This window comes from Buteo buteo, chromosome 6, assembly GCF_964188355.1.
Source record: "Buteo buteo chromosome 6, bButBut1.hap1.1, whole genome shotgun sequence".
Lineage (NCBI taxonomy): Eukaryota > Metazoa > Chordata > Aves > Accipitriformes > Accipitridae > Buteo > Buteo buteo.
In genome coordinates this window covers 38,864,724-38,884,613 of record NC_134176.1, presented here as the reverse complement: position 1 = coordinate 38,884,613, position 19,890 = coordinate 38,864,724, and the positions used below count along the sequence as shown (strand labels likewise).

Sequence of the window (19,890 nt, the reverse complement as noted above, 5' to 3'; positions counted from 1 at the left end):
ACAGGGCACGGCTGCCACTGGAAGGCAGGGGGGCAAGGTCCCAGCTGCCCTGCCGGGGGGTGCCGAGATGGGGCCCCCATCCGTGCCAGGATGCTGCAGCAGACACAGCTGGGCAGCGAACTGCAGATCGTGCCGCCATCCATCGCCGGCACATCCCGGAGGCTGCGGGAAGCCTCCCTCACCCTGTCCCACTCCAGATATGCCCTTTCCCAGTGACACACCAGGTAGCCATCCCCAACATGAAGCTGGCATGGCACCTGGCACGGGGGTGAGGAGAGGGGAGTGTGGCCATCACCGTGGCATCAGGCTACAGCTGCCCTGGCCAATGGTACATGGCAGCTTGTGCCCAGACTGCTCCACGCCAGGCGGTGAGTGGCTTGAATCTCAAGACAAGCCCGTTCAATTTGTTCTCGTTTCTAACCCTATCGCGGGGGCTCAGACGCGAGCAGAGCTGAGCACCACCCCAAACACACAACTTTTCCCATGACGGGGCAGACCAGACCTGGATTTTAATTGGAGGGCATCCCATTTAAGTGGGCTGCATCCTCAGGTGATGACAGAAATGAAAAAACACGGATAGGACCAAAACTGTGGCGTGGGAGAGCCACAGCTGGTACAAGTCACGATTGTCCCTGCAGAAGCCGTCCCTCTTCAACCCCCCGACAGCCACTCCAGCACAGTGCCCGCCATGCAGGCAGGGCTGTGGTGGGCACATTGCCTCAAAATCACACAAAAACGAGCAAATTGATTAGTCAAGCACATAACCGTACAGTGAGAAAACCTTACCTGAGCAAAACGTGGCCACCACATGTCAAGGTCATGTCTTGGATTGGGGGCCAACACAGTGTGAAATCTGACACAAATCAAGTCACCGCCACTCCTATCGGGCACGTCTGCCGAGGCATGGCCTTTGGGCAACCACTGGGCTCAGTTCAAGTTATGTTAAATTCTGTAAAAACACAGAAGAGATGACAGTCCCAGCTGCAAACTGGAAAACTGGACTTCGGCTCCCCCACCACTGAAAGGGCCACGTGAGCCGTTTCATATTTATCAGGTGAATTTATGAAGCTGCATTATAAAAGCATGAAGCACTGACTCCTTTGGCGTCTTTTAAAAAAAAGAAGTCTACAACACAGCTCATTTTGAGCTCTAACAGGAAGCCTGCAAACTTGTATACAATTTTTTTTCAAATATCTCCTTTAATGCCTCAGGCTTATTAAGCATCCTGTAATGCCTGTTGTATTAGACCGTCTCTCTGAATTTGGGAGCATCTGACTTAATAAAAACGATCTAAGCGATGGCACCTACGGTGAGACTTTGTTGTTTTATGAGGTCTTTTATCCTGAGAGCAACGAGGCTCTGGGCATGCAACCACTGCCCTCAAGTGGCATGAGCTGTGCAGGACCTTCCACGAAGCTCCTCAGCTTCACGCAGGGCAAGGGCACAGGCAGAGGCAAACAAACGCCTTGAGGGGGGGCGAGCTGCTTGAGCATACTTGAGCTGGGAGGGGAAAAAAAAAGGAGACCATTTAAAGAACATCAGGAAATTTCCCTTTTCAGAACCGAGCCCAGGAAGCGGTCAAAGGAAGGAAAAGGCACACTGAAGCTTCCTCTGAGCCAATGTAGATGACCTGGCCATCAGTGGCCCATCGTGGGCTACCAGCAGCATGCCCACGCACCACCTGGGCCCCTCTGCCTCCCAGCTGGGGACCCTGCTCCTTCCTCCGGCCATGGGACCCTGCTCCTTCCTCCGGCCATGGGACCCTGCTCCTTCCTCCAGCCGTCCTCCTCGGTTGTCCCACCTCCCAGGTCCCACCGCAGGGAGCAGCGGCTTTAGAGCTGGGATGCAGCTCTTTGGCCACGTCTGAATGCAAACCCCCAGCTCCAGTCCCCGTGTAAAACAACTGGTTGTCCCAGCGTGAATCAGGGTGAAATAATGATCCTAATTTATTCTGCTTCTCTCCACCAGTCTCTCCCTTGACTCCCGTGGCATTTCCTGCATTAACTACCGGGAACCAGCAGGAACGCTTGAAGAGCAAACAACTAGCAGGCATTTTTTTAATTATTCGGGTAGTTGAAACATTCTTCTACAGCCCTGCAAAGACAAAGGGTAAGAGCGTTACAACATCATCGTTTTAAAACCCTGAGCTGCACTGAGCTTGCAGGGGGGGTCTGGGCGCTGCCGAGGCAGTGACGCTGTGTAACCACTTAATTGTTTGACTTGACCCTTCTCGCATCTTCTGACAAAATTCAGTGTACAGCTAAAAGGCAAACACAGTGAAAACAAGCATTTCCTTAGGAAGGCTAGAGATCTGCAGGAAAAAAACCTGGAGGGAGGGATAGAAAGAGAAGGAATTGCTGCAGGCTTTGCTCCTGCATATTGTCCTAATTCCTATGGATCTTGCCCACGCGCTACTTGGGCAGCCCTTGTTTGTGCCCAGAAATCTTGCAGATGCCCAAGGAAAAACGAAATGCGTGCAGTACTGCAGGCCACCTCCTCCCGCTTGCTTGGCCAGGGCCCCAGCGATGAGGCTGGGCCGTGGCAGCGACACGGAGGTCCCGAAGCACCGCCTGGCATGATTTACGGGAAGGGCCCCGCTCCCCAAGCACGGCAAGGGCGCAGGAGAAGCCACGGCCGTGGATGTGTGGAGCCACCGGGAACTGCTGGCATGGCCCTATCCTGCGCTGCCGCGGGCACCGCTCCTCCCTGCCCGGTGGGGGATGCCCGTGCTGGGCTCCAGAGCCGTTGCCGGTGCTTTTCCAGCCTGGCTGCCAGCCTGGGAAACAAAGTTCCCAACCAAAGCGAGAGCAAGTGGGAAGGAACAGGGAGAACGGGTCTGACATTCCTGCCTGCCACCGGCGGCGTTTCCAGAGCGATGGGGCTGGAGAGGCTGAGCCTGCTGAGCTCCCAGATGAATGGGAGCAATGGACACATTACTGCGGCATTATAACGCCCTTCGGCAAAGGAATTGGAGCTCGGCCGTATTGCAGCACACCTCCCTGGTTAAAATCCCTTCCTCGGTCCTGTAACACAACTATCGTATGACAACTTCCCTATCTACAAGGCTCTTTTAGACCTGGGCTTTATATTCTGAAAGCAGAGGATGAGATTTTGCCAAGGAGGAAAGATTTTCTTGCAGCAGAAAGACTGAAGAGTGCGATCACTCACCGAGCTTGGCCAGGAAGGGATGGAGCAGCGGGTAATCTTACTGAAACCTCCTACAGCCGCGTCTACAGGCGTGTAAGGTAACGGCATTCACTTTGCTCTAATTTAATGTGTTCAGCTCTGTATGTTCCTAGAGTCCCACACCAGACCTAGGGGTTGGGTCAGGTCAATTTGAAGGCAATAAATGCCTTAAATGAAGGCAAAACCTGCAGAGGGATCAGGGAGCGCAGCACCTGGGGACGAGGCAGGCAACGTGCCATTCCCCAGCATGGCAGACACAGGGACGCACGTCCCCTGGAGAGCCAGGGACAGGGAGCAAAGCAGCAGGGGGATGAGCAGAGGTCACCTCTGCAGCAGCTGGAGGAACAATCTTCGTCAGCCACCTCTCTGGTCCCTCTTTCTGCCCGAGAACCGCCTGCCCAGCTCCCATTTCCCTGCACACCAGAGCACTGAGAGCACGCCGCGCCGTGCAGCCTCGTACTGAAAGCACAAGGCAGGTACCAGTCTGGGGTGGGTAAAAGCTGCCTGTTTGGCTTTGCTTGGAGAGCTTGGGCAATGCCTGCACCCCTGGCTGGATCACGGTGCAGAGCAGCTCAGGTCCTGAAAGCAACACCGCTGTGCCGCAGCGAGCACAGCTTTGCACTGCAGAGGTCGGTTGAGGCTCTCGCCATGCAGGACCTCCCCTCAGTGTTAAGGGGAGAATGACATTTTGGGTGTTGGTAAGGCTTGGAGAATTCATTCCCATATGCAGTCAAAAAACTTCTAGACAGTGTCAGACTGACCACATCAGGAAAAGAGGCATGAAGGTCCCTAAGTTTACTGGAGAAATTACTCATCCATGGAGGAAGTTTCTTCCTAGCCTTTCTATCGAGAGATTGATTTATGGCCAAAAGCATAAGCATTCTATAACCCTTGTTAAAAAATAAAGTACCCTGGATGCATCAGGTTTTTAAGTGCTGGCCTAAGCAGTATCTTGTGGACGAGACTTCTTCTGGTTCATTTTCCTTTTTTATGAAGTGCCCATCTTTACCAGTTTTCAACAAGTCTCCCTCTCGCTCTCGCCAGCTATGGCCTCATTCTCATGGTGAGAGAGGATGCCAGAAGAGGTGGGGGACCAGAGCAGAAGCTACACAAACTGCACAACATATTACTGAAGGGAATGGGTTTCACAGCTGATTGCTCAAAACATGGATTTCTGTTTCAACAGCTGCTGAATGCGAAGAGTGGTGGCCTGAAAGAGAGCTCACGTTTTGCTTGCATTAATTGGATGGTATTTGGACTTCCGAATCAATCCCTTCCTCACCTTCCCAGCCACTTACAGAAGAAGGGACCTCTAAACCCTTCAGCAGGATGAACAAGACCAAGGGAGCTTTTGAGAGCCCAGAGCTCTGGAGCCCAGGTGGCACACAGGGCACCTCCTTGACCAGCGTGGCACCACCATTTGCATTTGGCCAACAGGCCACGGACAAAGCCCTGAATGCGATCCTTATTGTGGTCCTCTTCGTCACCATGGTGTCTCTGGGGTGTACGATGGAGATAGACAAGATCGCAACTCACCTCAGGAAACCCAAAGGCGTGGCAATTGCCATAATGGCTCAGTATGGCATCATGCCCTTGACGGCATTCATATTGGGCAAGCTGTTCCAGCTGGGTACTACAGAATCCCTGGCCATCCTTATCTGCGGCTGCTGCCCAGGGGGAAACGTCTCCAACATCTTTAGTCTGGCACTGAAAGGGGACATGAACCTCAGGTAAGGAGAGCTGAGTATGTGTTCATTGCCCAGGACAATCTAGTCATACTACTGGTTCAGAAACTAGTTTAATCAACATTAGCAATCCCCAAGAAGCTGGACAAAGACTGAAATACTAAGTCTAGAATATTTTTAAAACATCCATATTGCTCAATGACCAAATTTGTCCCCATTTTACAATAAAATGGGATTTTGTACCCTTTTCTGAAGCATATTGCATGCTGCTCATGATGAGATGGGTGCAGGAACACTTTTTCATCTCCATATAGCAGTATATATAGCATGTATGTGCAGTATCTATCCATATAGTGGCATATAGTTCTGTGTAAACTTAGCACACTGTCTGAAGAGGCTGCATCAGTGAGAAATGTTGAACTAGCAGAACACCACTCTCCAACAAACCCTAGTGATAAAACAAGACCCAGGGTGAAAGTACGAAGTATTGCTTTCCCTGTCACTTGTGAATTTCTGAAATGTGAGCTGTACCCATAACGAGGGTCCTTTCTGAGCTTGTATAGAACTTGAGTCATCTTCTCCCTTCTCTATTCATATCACATCTTTCTACAACCCGACAGTGATGTTGGGGAAATCTCAGTGACAGGTTGGGAAAGAGCAAGGTAAAGTCTTACATTAGAACCATGTGTCCAGGTTAGTGAGAAAATTAGTATATTCCATTTTAAAAGTGTCATTCTTCTACTGAGGTGTCCTTTCTCCATCTCAGCATTGTAATGACCACATGCTCAACAGTCCTGGCAATTGGACTAGTGCCTCTGCTTCTGTACCTTTACTCGGGAGGACTATACGAGGGTGATTTGGAGGGCAAGGTACCTTACAAAGGAATAACCACCTCTCTGGTGCTAATGCTAATCCCCTGTGCCATTGGCATCATCTTGAATGAGAAGAAACCACAGTACTCTGGCTTTATCATCAAGGTAAGAAGTATCCTGTGCTAGTTGCCTTTTAACCAAGGGCCTCAAGGAAGTTTTCAAAAACAGAGGCACAGAAATACTAACTTCTTTAAGGCACGCCACAAATCAATCCAAAGGTTGAGGATAGAATTCAAGACATCCACTTCACCACTTTAATCATTAAAATATTTGCCCAAAGAGAAGTCCTCCACCTTTTCCAGACAAACATAATTTTGTAGGCAACTTCCTACCTTGCTCTCCTCTGTTGGCTTCAGTTTTAACTTTGTTTGCTTTTGCTATAAGCAGCACTAATGAACCTTACAGGCACTGCCCCCAACTACTGCTGTAACCAAAGCAGACCCCAGATTTAAAGTAAAACAAAACAAAACAAAACCAACCAACCAAAAAACCCCACCCCACTGTTCTCAGAGGTCTAGCACAGGGCAAAATTCACATCACAAAGTTGCTGCTTATGTCAGTGAGATATTTATCCAGCAGAAGCCACTAGATCACTAAGCACCCGCTTAGGCCTGGAATCATCTCCCTGCCTCCTTTGTACATCAGGCATTTAAACAGCAAAAGGGAAATCTGGACAACCAACTACACTATTGTCTATCTCAAGAGCTCCACTAGCAGTACCCAGAGAGCTGCTAACAACTTTGTAAACCTGTTTTTCGTAGTTTCTTTCACTAAGGCTTCATCTCAGAGAAACCAGGACCAAGCACAGCAAGAAATGGGTGCCGAGACTCAATAACAGACCTGAAAAAATGACATTAGGAATCGCTAACCTCTAAGAAGCATGGGAATCCAGGAGTCAGGCTAGAGCAGACACAGGAGGACCCGCACTCCTCTTCAAAGGCCCCTTTCCCCAGCACAGGGCAGTGATGGCAGGACTGTTTCAAAAGAAGCTTTAGAAGCCTAGCATGACAAGGTGACCCACGCTGGTCCAGCTGACACTTGGGTCATGTTCTTTCCTGCTAACACCACCTTTCCATTTACCTTCTCTACAAAAGAAGAAGGGCGTAGAGACTTGCTTTTAAAAAACAGCTGGGGAACTCCATCCAAATTGGACTCCAAAGTGGAGAGACAGGCAGGAGAGCTGTGTATTCTGCCTCCCCAAGTTCCCCAGCTGCTTCATCTGCAGAATCACCAGACGCCAATGAGATGATCTGAAAATGCAGCCACCACCTTCCACACCTGCTTGTAGGCAGGCTCTACCTGTGAGTGAAGTGGTTTCCTCCCCACCTGCTTTGGGTGGACTAGACCCCCAAAGGGACCTGGACGAAGAGACACACAGCGGTGCCTGAGAAACAAGTGGCTAGTGGAGCAAGCATCAGTCATTTTGCATATAGACCAGAAAGGAACTTGATTATTTCGGGTCTCTCTAGGTTACACCTGAGGATGGTGTCTTGTTGATTACTTGTAACATTTATGTCCATGAAAGGCACTTTCCCATTCTCACTGTATACTTACATATGTGATGGCCAGGGAACTGGCCACAGCCGCTTCCAAGAGCTGAGGCAAATTTTACTGGTGACTTCTCTCTTGTCCATGTCTTGACCACTTTTATTTTAGGCAGGGATGGTTGTGCTTCTACTGTCATCTGCTGCAATAATCGTTCTGTCTGTGGCCAATGTGGGAAGCGGTATCATGGTCATCTTCTCACCATCCCTCCTGGGATCTTCTGCCTTGATGCCTTTTGCTGGATTCCTGCTGGGCTATGTTCTCTCTGCAGTTTTCAAGCTTAATGACCGGTATGTTCCTCCACTCGCCCCTTCCCTCACTCAGAAAAACAGAGAGGTACGACAGCTCTGGTCTATGGAGCAATGGTTAAAAGATGGGTTTCAACATGGATGTTCTTTTGTAAAATAAACACTGATTGTAGTCTCCCAAAACGGGCCCTAGCAGTACGAGCAAACACACTGCACGCTGGTCCCAAGTCAATACTCCCACACCTTGAGTGGGGAGAGAAATGAGTTCAACCTCTGCTCAGCTCAATGGAGAGGGGAGGAGCAGCTGGAGCTGGTTTTGACACAGGTACCTGATCACCATGGAAGGGGTGGAAGTCCATTATGCAGGTGTACTGAGCAAGCAGACAGATGGGGTTGACTTGAGGTCACTAGTGACCTGCTAAGCATACATTACCAGCCTCTGCTCTCGGTAACAAAGTTGGGGGAAGAAGAGAATGCATAGCACCAAAGAACAACAACGAATTAGGGAATACCAGCAGAGACCAAACCCCAAGTGACACAACTGCTCCTCAGCTGATAATTATCCCAAACCAGTCAGTGCATTCAGCTGAAACTCCAGGAATTCAGGATGGAAACCTTGCATATAAAACCCACTCCTTCCCTTTCTCATCCTACCTAATCCAGGTAGGAAGCCCATCAGTCCTCACTATTTTTTACCTTTGCACCTTGGACTCCTCTTTTCACTTCAGAAGCAGATTCCTTCCCTGCAGGAAGGTACAGCACCCAGAGTGGGACACAAGGCCTACAAACACCATTTAGCACAAAATCCACATTTACAGCGTACTCTGTCTCTGCACGTTGCAACAGGACCATGAGGCAAAACCTTCTAGGGATGCCAGTATTGCTCCTGATAAAGCAGCATTTAGCACAGGCAAATGCACAAAGCACTGCAACAGCAAGGGGGGCAGGCTTCTTTTAAAATTGCTTAAAAGTGGATTAGATCCGTAATCTGTTTAACTCTTCCTCCTTCAGATGCAGGCGGACAGTGTGCATGGAAACTGGCTGCCAAAATGTACAGCTTTGCTCGACGATCCTCAAGGTCACCTTCGCCCCAGAAATCATCGGCCCCCTGTACTTCTTCCCACTGCTCTACTTGCTGTTCCAGCTTGGAGAGGGACTTCTGCTCATCCTGGTCTTTAGGATCCATGACAGAATAAAGAAACCAAGCGGCGAGTACAGCTTTGCTCCTGTATTTCTTACCCTTTCCAGTCCAAATCACATATGCTTACATATAATTACCAAGGAATTGCTACTTTCTAGGCGCAGAATCAGGTTGCCCTTTAACTCAGTTACTGTACCCAATGCATTAATACAAATCACAGTCAAAAATTCATAGGTAGATGAAGACATTAGAAATTATGACTTCTTCCATCAGCAGAATGTTTCATATACTATCTGTATTATCAGTGCTCAGAGGTTTTCAGAGTCCTGTGCTTAAACTAGGACAGGCATCCTGCAAAAGCTACAATTTGCACCGAGCACGTGCAAAGAACAATCACACACACACACACCCCCACACCCACACCCCAAACTACACAAGAACATCAGACATTCTTTAATGCAACAAATTCCAGCTTTGCTGTGAACTGTCGAGAGATCCACTGAAGGGTGTCACTTCTGGAGGGGGGGAGGAGGAAAAGGACAAAACCGTCAAGTACTGCAGCTGAACAAAGGGAACGTGACTCTTTTCCTAGAGAAGTACATAAACAGATTCAAGCTTAATTAAAATATATATACAGTATTGGTATAGATGTGAGGTAGACTCTTCTCCAACTTCAACAGGTCCATAATGTCAAAGCCCAACTGACTGTCTGCAAAGATGGTTGGAGAATGCACAGCTCAACGAGACCCTCCATCCCTCTGATGCTTCCAGACCAGTCTTCTCCAGTCCCTTGGGACAGGGAAGCAGCTGAGCAACTGCTACAGGAGCACTTTACCATATCTTATAGCTATAGCTGAAGGATGACTGTTAGTGGGGAAAAAAAACCCACTGAATTTAGATCTTGAAGTGTGCCTTTAGTGCAAAGCAGTCAATATCGGAAACAGCCATAGAGGTACTTGCAAAACTACTATAAAAAAGGTGGCTTTCCAAGCTCCGAGTCTTGAAACAAAACTGCTTAAGTATTTTGGTAGGACTTCCAAGTTCCTTCCTTTTGCTTTAAATCACTCAACAACATCAATTGTAGCTGTGTCACGATTCTTCCATAACCTAGTTTCAGAACTGCCTATTCTCACTACATTTTTCTTTTTCTTCAGATGCAGCAAAAATTATCTGTGCAGGTGTGGACACAGTTAGTGCTCAAGAAATGAAACCAGTGTCAACACCCTGCAGAAACAGTGGGAAACCAGGAGAACAATACAGACAGACTCTGCAGCCACCACTATCCCAACCCCCCCAAATGCCACCTTCTGCAGCCGGCTTACAGGTCTCCAGCAGTTCCATGTAAGACTTCTACCTCTATGCTCATTTTATGCCAGACACAAGGATCGCCACAGAGCTATCTGCACCCACTGTTATTTCCCGAAGACCTTGCTCCAGACTAAACCTCCCCCTGCCTGCCCATGAGGGACACTTCCAGTGACTTCCAAGTCACCGCGACATTCCTCTGGGACAGCTTAGGGCCATGCTGCCAAGCGACTGCCCCCAGTTTTGCCCCTTTGAAAACCACTGCCTGCATCAGTTCCCTTTTTTAATTTCACTTACCTGTAATTGTCCCACTGGCACCTGCTGGAAGCAGCTCCTGAAGACATCGCTGAAGACTAATGTAATTTCTCTAACAAAGACCCAAAATGAGGTGTGAAATTTCTCAGTGCAGGAGCCACCAAGACTCTGTGTGCAGCTGAGCAGCCCATGGACTGCTGGTCACTCCCGTTTTCCAAAACCCGAGCACTGTGTGGTGTACTGCTACTCTCCACACAGCGAAGGCCACAAAAACTGAACAGGGCTATGCAAACTGCCTTAGTAGGTCAAGTTTGGGCCCTGCAAGCTGTACCTCTGAAAATAACATGCCTTGAACGTGCCTCGTTTTGTAGGTGTCGGTGAACTAAATGCACCACCGGTTCAGGACGCCATCTAGCCATTGTCACACTATACATACATTTTACAAAATAGGAGTATAAGAGAATACTGGCATTAACAAACACCTCCAATGTCCTAGCGTGCACTGTAACCTGAAGTATTCACCTTAACTAAGAATAAACAGGCTCGTACCAAGAACCTACGCTGAAAAAACACAGAATCATTTCTGGCCAGAAGTCAACGTAACCCTCCATAACGCAAAGCCTGGGAGTTTGTTTTAAACTGGAAGTTCGTCATCACGACAGCAGCTCCCCAAATAAAATGCAGGCATCTGTTCATGCTGCTTGCAAGGCAAGTGGTGTGGTTTAGAAACAGAATTCGGAACAACTATTTATAGAGCAGGTTGTACTTTGTATTTAGCCTGATGGAGGGAAGTGTCCCCTTTCCCATCCCCTTCCGATCATGAGGTGCCTTCAGCCACCTGGGTTCCAGTTGGAGCCAAGTCCCCCCTGAACACAGATGCCCATAATCGTTCAAGTAAACAGGAAGGATCAACTGACTTGAGGTAAGGCAGCTAACCTGACACCCGGATGAGTGTCAGTGCTGCCTTTACCCCTAGAGGTTAAAGCCTCTTCTCCCACGCCTCTTAAGCGATCCAGCACCTGAACTACTAACCTCTGAGAATGAAGCCTCCCACTCCCCAAAGCTGACTAGTAATAAATCCAATTAACTGTGTATCAGCCTGACCACCTCTCGATGCCAGCTCCCAGGAGCGCGTGGCAGTTTGGTACAGTGCCACCTCAATGAACAAGTTCACAAGGCACAAAAGCTCCTTCTCATCCCTTCCCTTGGAACACGAGAACTCCGCAACAGTACGGAGAGAAGGCAGCGGGGCCTGCAGACACCAAGCGACTAACCTCCCCCAGGCCTCGCTCTGAGCAGAACCACCTTGCATTTCCCAGGACCTAATCCAAAGCCCAGCCTAGGCTCCAAAGATCTTTTTAAAGGTTTCCATGGATTACTGGACTAGCTTTGTAAAGTACTTTATAACAAAACATGTTATTTTTAAAATTAAATTCTAAAGCTCTCTCTTGTAACTTCGGTGAGGGCTTGAGAAACAGAGGGATTGCAGAGGGTTGCTGCCCCTGGTAAGGCACAAACACTAAAACGCAGAACTCCAAGGTACCACTGCTGCAGTACTTCCACCCACCAACTTAAAAATCTCTCCTCTTCGTCCAGAATGAGGACTAATGCCTACAAAAATGCTTTATCCACACATCAATGTTCTCTCATACGTGTATGCACAAACACACTAATGAAGTATGCTGACTACATCCACCCTTAACATTCCACACTTATCTGAAGCGATCAGAACCTAAATGACTTGTCCATTCTACTTTTGGCTATGAACTATGCCAGCATGGTTCTCCTTACTATCAAGGTTCTTACTGCAGAACGTAAAGACACCCAAGGACATAGCATGATATATTTAAAAGGTAGTTCTCCCCCATGCCCAAAACACTCAGTGATCGCTTTGCTGTAGACTCATCTCTAAGAAACATTTGAACACTGTCCAACATGAGGCACGGTCACAAACATTTTATTAACACTAAGAACACACTAGAAGCAGAGACATGTTTCTTTATACTTTATTTGAGCTATTTAATTCTTAAGTATCAAGAATGAGGGTGCTTTATAGAATATTATTACCACAGGGCAGTGAAATGGGCATTTTCTTAGTGTAGTGCAAGTCATATCAAATGAAAAGCTTTTAAAATAAAGTTTTATTACCAGTACTGACCAGCACTTAATCTGCTGACCTATAACTGAAACAATGGTTCAAAAGCACAAAAAATACCCTCTGAAATAAAGCTTTATGTACAGCATATGTAGAGCTCTTAGATGCCTAAAGCTATTAGTTTAATTTAAGATATTAAACTAATGTTCTGAGTTGCTATTCACAGTTGAATATACTGGGAATTAAGTGTTCAGATGACTTTTTTTTTGGAGTACAAAAACATTTGTCTGCTTTAGTTATAAAGAGCTCTGCCAATATACACAAACTATACACTTCAGACATTCACAAAAAAATGTGAGCAAGAAAAGGGTTATCAAAAAACATTTAATACAATTAGTCAATAACCCTTCCCACCATGGTCCACATCTACAAAGTTCCCCCATCCCTCCCCCCTCCCCATCCAAACCCTTCCCCACAGAAAGTCACATACTTACCACAAGTTTTAGCAAGTATGGTTTTAAAAAAGGGCCCCCAGGGCAAGTTACTTAGAGTTCAGTTGCCACTGTCAACAGATCTGGACCTCGATCTAGACCTCTGCCGATCCACAGATGACGGGGATTTAGATCTACTGGAAGAACCACGTTTCTGGCTCTTCTCTGGCACTGGAGATCTACTAACTGATCGAGACTTGCTACGGCTCCTACTCCTTGACCTGCTGTAAGACTTGCGGCTGCGGGAACGGGAACGGCTACGAGACCTGGATGAGCTTCTGCTACGAGACCGTGACCTGCTTCTGGACCTACTGAGGAAGCAAAGAGCATAGGTGTTAGCAATGAAACGTCACGGATCATGACAATAACCAGGCAATTCACCAGTCTCCAGTTCGGTTGCCTGTCACAAAGCTTTCTTAGTGGATATTTAAGCATTATTTAATAGAAATCCATACCTGTGCCTTTTGCTGCCTTCAATTAGTTTGATTTTCCTTCCATTAATTTCTTTACCAGAAAGCTTTTCAATAGCATTCTTTAAATCACTGTAAGAGGCAAATTCAACCACCCTGCAGAAAAAAATACAACAAAAACCAAAACACAGAGCTCACTACTACAAGTTGTATTTTTCATGACAGAGCAAAACATACTCTGGTGAAAAAAAAACAACTCAAAAAACCTCACACTGCTCAGTGTAGTCATCCCTTGTCATAACTCAAGCACAAATTGAAGAATTCCCCTCCGCAAATACCAGAGAATGCATTTTCAAAGGGTAGCTAAATTAAACCATGAACAGCTGCTGAGTACTACAAGTAGCCAGCTTCCCTCCCCAAGTATTGTACATACAAATATTACTCTACAGCTTTCAAGAGGTGATTTTAGAGGCTTACCCTTCATTTAACTTAGGTCTGTGTGCATCTGCAAAGGTTACTTCCCCAGCTTGTCTCATGAAGTCTTTGAGATCCTAACACAAGACCAGTTATGTTATGCAAAGAAGTGAAATTAATACTTATCTATACAAAAATAGTTAAAAGCAAACAAAAGAAACTTACGATTACTGAAAGAGAAGATGTTAGATAAATTACAAACATGGCAATTGCCATACTTGTATTCTATCAAAATTGAATTATCTATATCAGGGCACGAAATAAATGAAAAAAGCATATTGCTTTAAGCAAAATGCTAATAAAGTGTCTTAACATTAAGGACAATATTAGTCTACAAAGATTATATAGATTTAATAAGAAAGAGAGAGAGAAAGAGAAAGAGAGAGAGAGAGAAAGAAATTAAAAAGTACATTTGTATATATACTGGACTGAGTGTGAAATATTACCCATATATTTTTGTACTATTTCAGTCTCCATTTACATTACGAGTCTTATATGCATACAGAATTACATTTACATAACACCAATTATTTTGTGCCCCATATGTCATTAAAAATATAGTTTACTTTACCTTTATTAACATTTCCCTAGGCTAGCCAAGCAGCAAACTGCATTAAGCGACCGGAGATACCGTCATGATATATGCCCGACTGGCTCTTCGCCACCCACTTGACGAACACTACCCAGTCGATGGAAGCCATTAATCGCACTGCCCTCCCTATTAGGAGACTATTGATGGATCCAGACATTCTCTATGCTTGATGTTACCAAGGACCACTTTACTGCGATCAGGATTCCAACGACCACCTAATTTCGTATCTTTCAACTCTTTTCGACCAGGACCTCTTTATTCGGAAGCGTTACAGGAAGAACAGCTCTCAACTTAGGAATCAGATCTCGTTAACGCTCTGGGATCGCTGCAATGTGGCACTTTAAGGAGTGCATCGATTACGTCTAGACCGGCAAACACAGATCTAGAGGTGGCCAAGTGACATTGTAGGAGCTGACTGGAAAGTCAACCAGGCCCAACCAAGAGTGACCAAGACAGAACGATTAGGATAACCCACAGGCACTCCTCGTCATAAGGCCAACGACACAGATAGGCTGGCAAATAAAGGGTTTAATATGTGGTTAAAATGGATTTAAAAAACAAGAAAAAAATAAATATATATCCTCAAATATATACATTTATTATTATTATAATAAATTAAAATTAACTATTTTCATTCAAAATATTTAAATTACATTATTTAAAATTACATTAATTACATAAACATTTTAATAAATTAGATTTAATTTTAATTAATTATTTTACAAAATAATTACATTACATACCCATTAAATGAAGTCAAAATAGTTAATCGTGTTTCAACAAACCTGCCAGCTGACTCGGGAAGACAAATTTTCTACTATGAGCCGATTTTCTGTTCTTACAGGTGGGGCATTTCTGTTTGGAAATAAACAATTGAGACTTATTAGTAATTAAAATACAACCTCATGTTAATATTAACAAAGGCTGTACCAATAACCATCTGTCCTGCTTTCGGCTGGGATAGAGTTAATTGTCTTCCTCGTAGCTGGTATAGTGCTATGCTTTTCGTTCAGCTTGAGAACAATATTGGTAACACTGATGTTTTCAGTTGTTGCCAAGTAGTGTTCATACTATGTCACGGATTTTTCAGCTTCTCGTGCCCAGTCAGCAAGAAGGCTGGAGGAGCACAAGAAGTTGGGAGAGAACACAGCCAGGGCAGCTGACCCAAACTGGCCAAAGGGGTATTCCATACCATGTGACGTCATGCCCAGCATATAAACTAGGGGAGTTGGCTGGGGGGGAATCACTGCTTGGGGACTAACTGGGCATCGGTCAGCGGGTGGTGAGCAACTGCATTGTGCATCACTTGTATATTCCAACCCCTTTACTATTATTATTGTAATTTTATTATTATCATTAGTAGTTTCTTCCTACTTGTCCTATTAAACTGTCTTTATCTCAACCCACGAGTTTTACTTTTTTTTTTCCCCGATTCTCTTCCCCATCCCACTGCGGTGGGGGGGGGGTGGGGGGTGGGGGGTGTGTGAGCAGCTGCATGGAGCTTAGTTGATGTCTGGGGTTAAGCCACGACACCATCATATCCCCATTACTAGTACAACTTAACTGTGTAATGCCCCAAGTAATCTAGGACAAGCATTAAGTACTTTGGGGAGGAAGCATAGCAGTTGACAAACATATCTGAGAAGTTTCGTAATCCTCACTACCCTACTGCCACATCAAATGATTGACTAAAAAAGCAAGCAATACCTTTCGATCTCTCGCTCTAGCTCAAGTTCTTGGATCAGATGAGCCCACAGTATTCTTTTTTTAAGCTATGTCAATCCAAAGCTATACATACCTCCTGTCACTACGTGGACGGCGGCTACTAAAACGGTCAGAGTACCTCCCTCTGCCTCTACCCCTAGAGCGTGCTCTTGCATGCTCAATTGTAACCCTGGTGAAAAAAAAAGAAATTGAAACCCATACATTTTTACATTTTTCTTCTTACATATTCCTTCATAGTTACAAGGGGAAAAAAACCCCACAAAATAGTTTAAACAGTACTGATAACACAACGCAAGTTAAAATTGACTCACTAATTAATTTAGATATTCAAGCTTATATATTCATGCAATAGGGTCCCTCACCTCTCACTGCAAAGCTCTTTTCCATCCAGTTCATAGACAGCGTCATCTGCATCCCTCGGATCCTCAAACTCCTGCAAAACCACCACAGCGAAAACATAAAAGTGAAAAGATTACATCTCTAGGAAATTAACAAACGCTTGTTTGCCACATAGCATGCTCAGCCGAGCACGTTAATGGCGTCATCCTTAGAAGCAGCTTCGTGCACATCAAACGCGGGTGAGACCCCAGCGACCGCCAACGGACGGGGACCGCCGAGCCCCGCGGAGGTGTGGGGTGGGGGGGGGACGGGACACTCACCACAAACCCAAACCCCCTCTTCAGATCGATGTCCCGGATGCGGCCGTATCCCTTGAAGAACCTCTCCACATCCTTCTCCCTGGCGGCCGGGTTCAGCCTCCCGATGAAGACGCGGCAGCCGCTCATGGCTGTGGGCGCGGAGCTCGCTGCGGGAGTACACGGCGCCCAGCCCGGCCGTCAGCGGCGCCCGCCGCGGCCCTGCCCGGTGACTCAGCACACCCCCGCCCCGCGCGGCCGCCCGCCCTGCCGCAGTCCGCAGCAGGCCCGGCCTCGCCCCCGCTCCGGCCCAATGGGAAGCAGCCGGCCGGACTCCGCCTTAGCCTGCGCCAACGGGAAGCCCGCGTTCCGCCTGGAGCCCCGCCCCACAACACGCCGACGGCCGCCGCGGCCACGCCCCTCCCCGCCAGCGCAGGCGCGCCGCCTCCCCCCCCCCTCCCCCGCCCCCGCCGAGCAAGGGAAGAAAAGCCAACGCCATCGCTCCCCCACAAAATGGCGGCGCGGGCCGCACCCAACAGCGCCCGCTCTGCGGAGGGCGCTAGCCTCAAGCGCAGCGACGAGAAAAGCCGCCGCCGGCCGGAGGCTGGCCGGCCCCACGGCCGGGAGCTTCCCCGCGACGCCGCCCGCCCCGGGCGCCGCGCTCCCGCAGGGAGGCCCCCCCGCGCTCCGCCGGGCCTGTCACGAACCTGGGCTGCGGGTCTCGGTGCGGGCCGAGCCGGGCGGGCGCGCGGGGCAGTCGGCGCTGAGGCTGGCGGGCGGCTCCCTCCTCCCTCCGCGACGGCCGGCTCCGGACTGCCGCGCCGCCCCGCCGCTGCGCCGCCAAATGGAGGCGGCCCCGCGCGTCACCACCGCCCCGCGTGACGCCGGCGCGGCGCGGCGATTGGCGGAGGCGGCGGCCCCGCCCCTTCCCCAGAGAGAATCTAGGTCAGGGCGGGGAGGGGGTGCGCCTGGGCCTGGCCCGGGGCGGAGGGGGGGGGGCAGCGGGCCGGCCCTGAGGGACGGCGCCGAGGGGCAGCGGCCCGGCCGTGAGGTACCCCGCTCGCAGCCCTCCCGTAGGGCCAGCGGCCCGGGGCCTAGCCCTGCCTAGGGAGGAGTGTGGGGGCGGTCGCCCCTCGCTACCTGCCCCCCCTCCCCCGCCCGCCTTGTAACAAGGCCTTCCCGAGACCCTCCTCGGTGCGCGGAGGGAGGATGGCGGCTGGTGTGCTCACCTCGGCTCGTCAGCCCGTCCGGCCTGGGTTAGGTAACCGGTGGCCGTACGCTAAAGCTGCCTGTGCGGGGAGAAAACGGACAGTGGCGTTAATGCTGGTCTGGACTGTGGAAAGCACGGTGTGTTACTTCATCTGGAAGCCATTTTGAGAAGGCAGTCAAGAGCACAAACAAAACCGGGTCTTCGCAGCGTCACGTAGCATCAGGCCATCGTTAGAGCTGAGGCGGTGGGTTAAAAGCAACCATCGGGCTCTTTTATTCATACAGTATGTAACAAACTAAAAACTGCTGTGCTTGGGTGCCAGACAGGCACAGGAGTGGGCAAGGTCTTGCAGGAACAGGCATTTCTCTCTTGGCCACGATGAGCAAAGAACGAGAGGAGAAAAATACGTAAGGAGCACCTGATCTATTTGCATCCTCATTTGGAATCAAGTGTGTAATGACAAGGTAGAGAGCTGAGCTTTGTTTCTGTTTTACATAACTCTGCAGAATTTATCACGGCTTGGCTGCTAGATGATTGCACTAAAGGCAACACATTATCCCAAGGGGCGTTTGAAATGCAGAAGACATCTGGAAGTTGAAGATAGATACACCCACTAGTTTTCTAATACAGACAAAGGTTGCGACTCTGTGACTGTCATTGCCAGCTTTGTGCACTGCTGGATCAGTTGGCTTTACGCGGAGTTAGCCGACAATTATAGCTGCGTCAGGTTGACCTGAGGACAGTACGGCCCTTTTGATAGAGTTTCCCTGACTTGTCACCTAGAGTCCCACGCTGCCTTGAGTCCTATCCCCTACCCATTCCCCTTGTGGACTGTGAAATGCCATCTTTGTTACACCCTGTGTCTGTTATTAATCAGCTCTATGGGGATGAACTTCTCTTTTTCATGCTTAGTCACTGACACAGAGTAAATTTCCCTGGAACAATACCGCACATGATGCCACTGACGACATAGCTTTATGTGACTGCCCACACAAACACTCCTCAAACTGCAACAGTATGCAGAATCCCCAAACTGGGAAAGTTATTTCTGCTATGTGCAGGCAATGACGAGACAGGCTACAGCGTAGCTAAAGGTTTAGCAAGGGCAACCGGCAGCATCGCCTGCTTTTCTCTGGGATTACAAAGATGCGTACTGCTGTTCAGTGCGGTGTCTGGGTGTGTGAGAAAAGCAAGGATGATGCATGCATGGGAGAATCTGCAGTAGAGGGAGGACTTTGAACAGTGAAAGACAACACTTGTGATTATCCCTGTGGATCATGACCTTTACCTCCTGAGGAAGATACATTCAGATGTGCCATCTAACATTTAACACTGCTAATTTCATAACAAGTTACGGGGCTCTAACAGGTGCCATGGGAACAGGCAGTCTTGTTCCTGTCAACACTGGAACTCTTCTGACTGCAGAGCGAACTGGTTCACAAAGCTAAACCAGCAAAAACTAGCCCTGGAAAAGGCAGCAAGCAGATTTCTGCTGGTTTAACACCCTGAAAACCTCTTGTAGTGGGATAAAAACAAGGGTTAGCACTGGACAGAGAGGAGAGGCAAGGAGAGGAGCACCCTGTTAAGGAAGAACTGTTCATTTTAGCAGTGTGAAACTGCAGCCTAAAAAGCTTTGTCCTTGTTACTGCAAGGTGGTAATCTCCTCTCTGCATCTCATCTTCAGACCAGAGGGAGAAGAGAAGCAAAAGTCAGGAGGGGATCCAGAAGACAACAGTTGCTTCTTAAAAGGTTCCTGTGTTACCCAAGGGTGTTACTGACATAAAGATCACGCGCTTTTTTACTCACATGGGCTTCCCACATGATGGTCCTGAGCAGGCACATCTGTTTCCTACCCAGTTTCTCCGAGTTCATGTTAACAGGAAGGAGTATTTCTCCCTTTGGCTTGAGGCTGGTTGAAGACGACCTAGGACTTGTTAATATTCTTGCTGCTGGTTAGCCCAGTAATGTCCACACCCCTACCTTCCTTGCAACTCTGGGCTGCTGAAAGCCACACAAGCAGG

General features: G+C 48.3%; 2 protein-coding genes across 4 annotated transcripts; one reads left to right on the top strand and one right to left on the bottom strand.

The window, feature by feature from the left end:
* Positions 1-4,515: 4,515 nt before the first annotated feature.
* On the top strand, positions 4,516-9,079 carry SLC10A1 (solute carrier family 10 member 1). The gene is made up of 4 exons (XM_075031011.1): positions 4,516-4,916; positions 5,638-5,848; positions 7,400-7,578; positions 8,548-9,079. The coding sequence occupies exons 1-4, from the start codon at positions 4,516-4,518 to the stop codon at positions 8,909-8,911; spliced, it is 1,155 nt and encodes a 384-aa protein (XP_074887112.1). The 3' UTR covers positions 8,912-9,079.
* Positions 9,080-12,227: 3,148 nt separating this feature from the next.
* Positions 12,228-17,525, bottom strand: SRSF5 (serine and arginine rich splicing factor 5). Of its 3 annotated transcripts, none has more exons than XM_075030505.1 (8): positions 17,367-17,525; positions 16,684-16,829; positions 16,387-16,457; positions 16,098-16,193; positions 15,085-15,154; positions 13,711-13,784; positions 13,279-13,389; positions 12,228-13,134 (listed from the first exon to the last, which is right to left on the bottom strand). In XM_075030505.1, exons 2-8 carry the CDS (start codon positions 16,807-16,809, stop codon positions 12,885-12,887), a joined length of 798 nt encoding a protein of 265 aa, XP_074886606.1. In that variant the 5' UTR covers positions 16,810-16,829; positions 17,367-17,525; the 3' UTR covers positions 12,228-12,884. The 3 variants fall into 3 exon arrangements, with proteins under 3 accessions (XP_074886606.1, XP_074886607.1, XP_074886608.1); XM_075030506.1 differs by having other exon boundaries at positions 12,228-13,131; XM_075030507.1 differs by lacking the exons at positions 12,228-13,134; positions 13,279-13,389 and having other exon boundaries at positions 13,771-14,811.
* Between the last annotated feature and the right edge of the window lie 2,365 nt (positions 17,526-19,890).

What these genes read in the sequence shown, in the direction of transcription:
- SLC10A1 (XM_075031011.1), top strand. Translation starts at nt 4,516, where the DNA reads ATGAACAAGACCAAGGGAGCTTTTGAGAGCCCAGAGCTCTGGAGCCCA. An exon ending in AAAGGGGACATGAACCTCAG is followed by an intron (nt 4,917 to 5,637) that starts GTAAGGAGAGCT and finishes TCTCCATCTCAG; the next exon opens with CATTGTAATGACCACATGCT. An exon ending in GTTTTCAAGCTTAATGACCG is followed by an intron (nt 7,579 to 8,547) that starts GTATGTTCCTCC and finishes TTCCTCCTTCAG; the next exon opens with ATGCAGGCGGACAGTGTGCA.
- SRSF5 (XM_075030505.1), bottom strand. Translation starts at nt 16,809, where the DNA reads ATGAGCGGCTGCCGCGTCTTCATCGGGAGGCTGAACCCGGCCGCCAGG. An exon ending in CGTCCACGTAGTGACAGGAG is followed by an intron (nt 15,155 to 16,097) that starts GTATGTATAGCT and finishes ATTTCCAAACAG; the next exon opens with AAATGCCCCACCTGTAAGAA. An exon ending in AGACCTAAGTTAAATGAAGG is followed by an intron (nt 13,390 to 13,710) that starts GTAAGCCTCTAA and finishes TTTTTTCTGCAG; the next exon opens with GGTGGTTGAATTTGCCTCTT.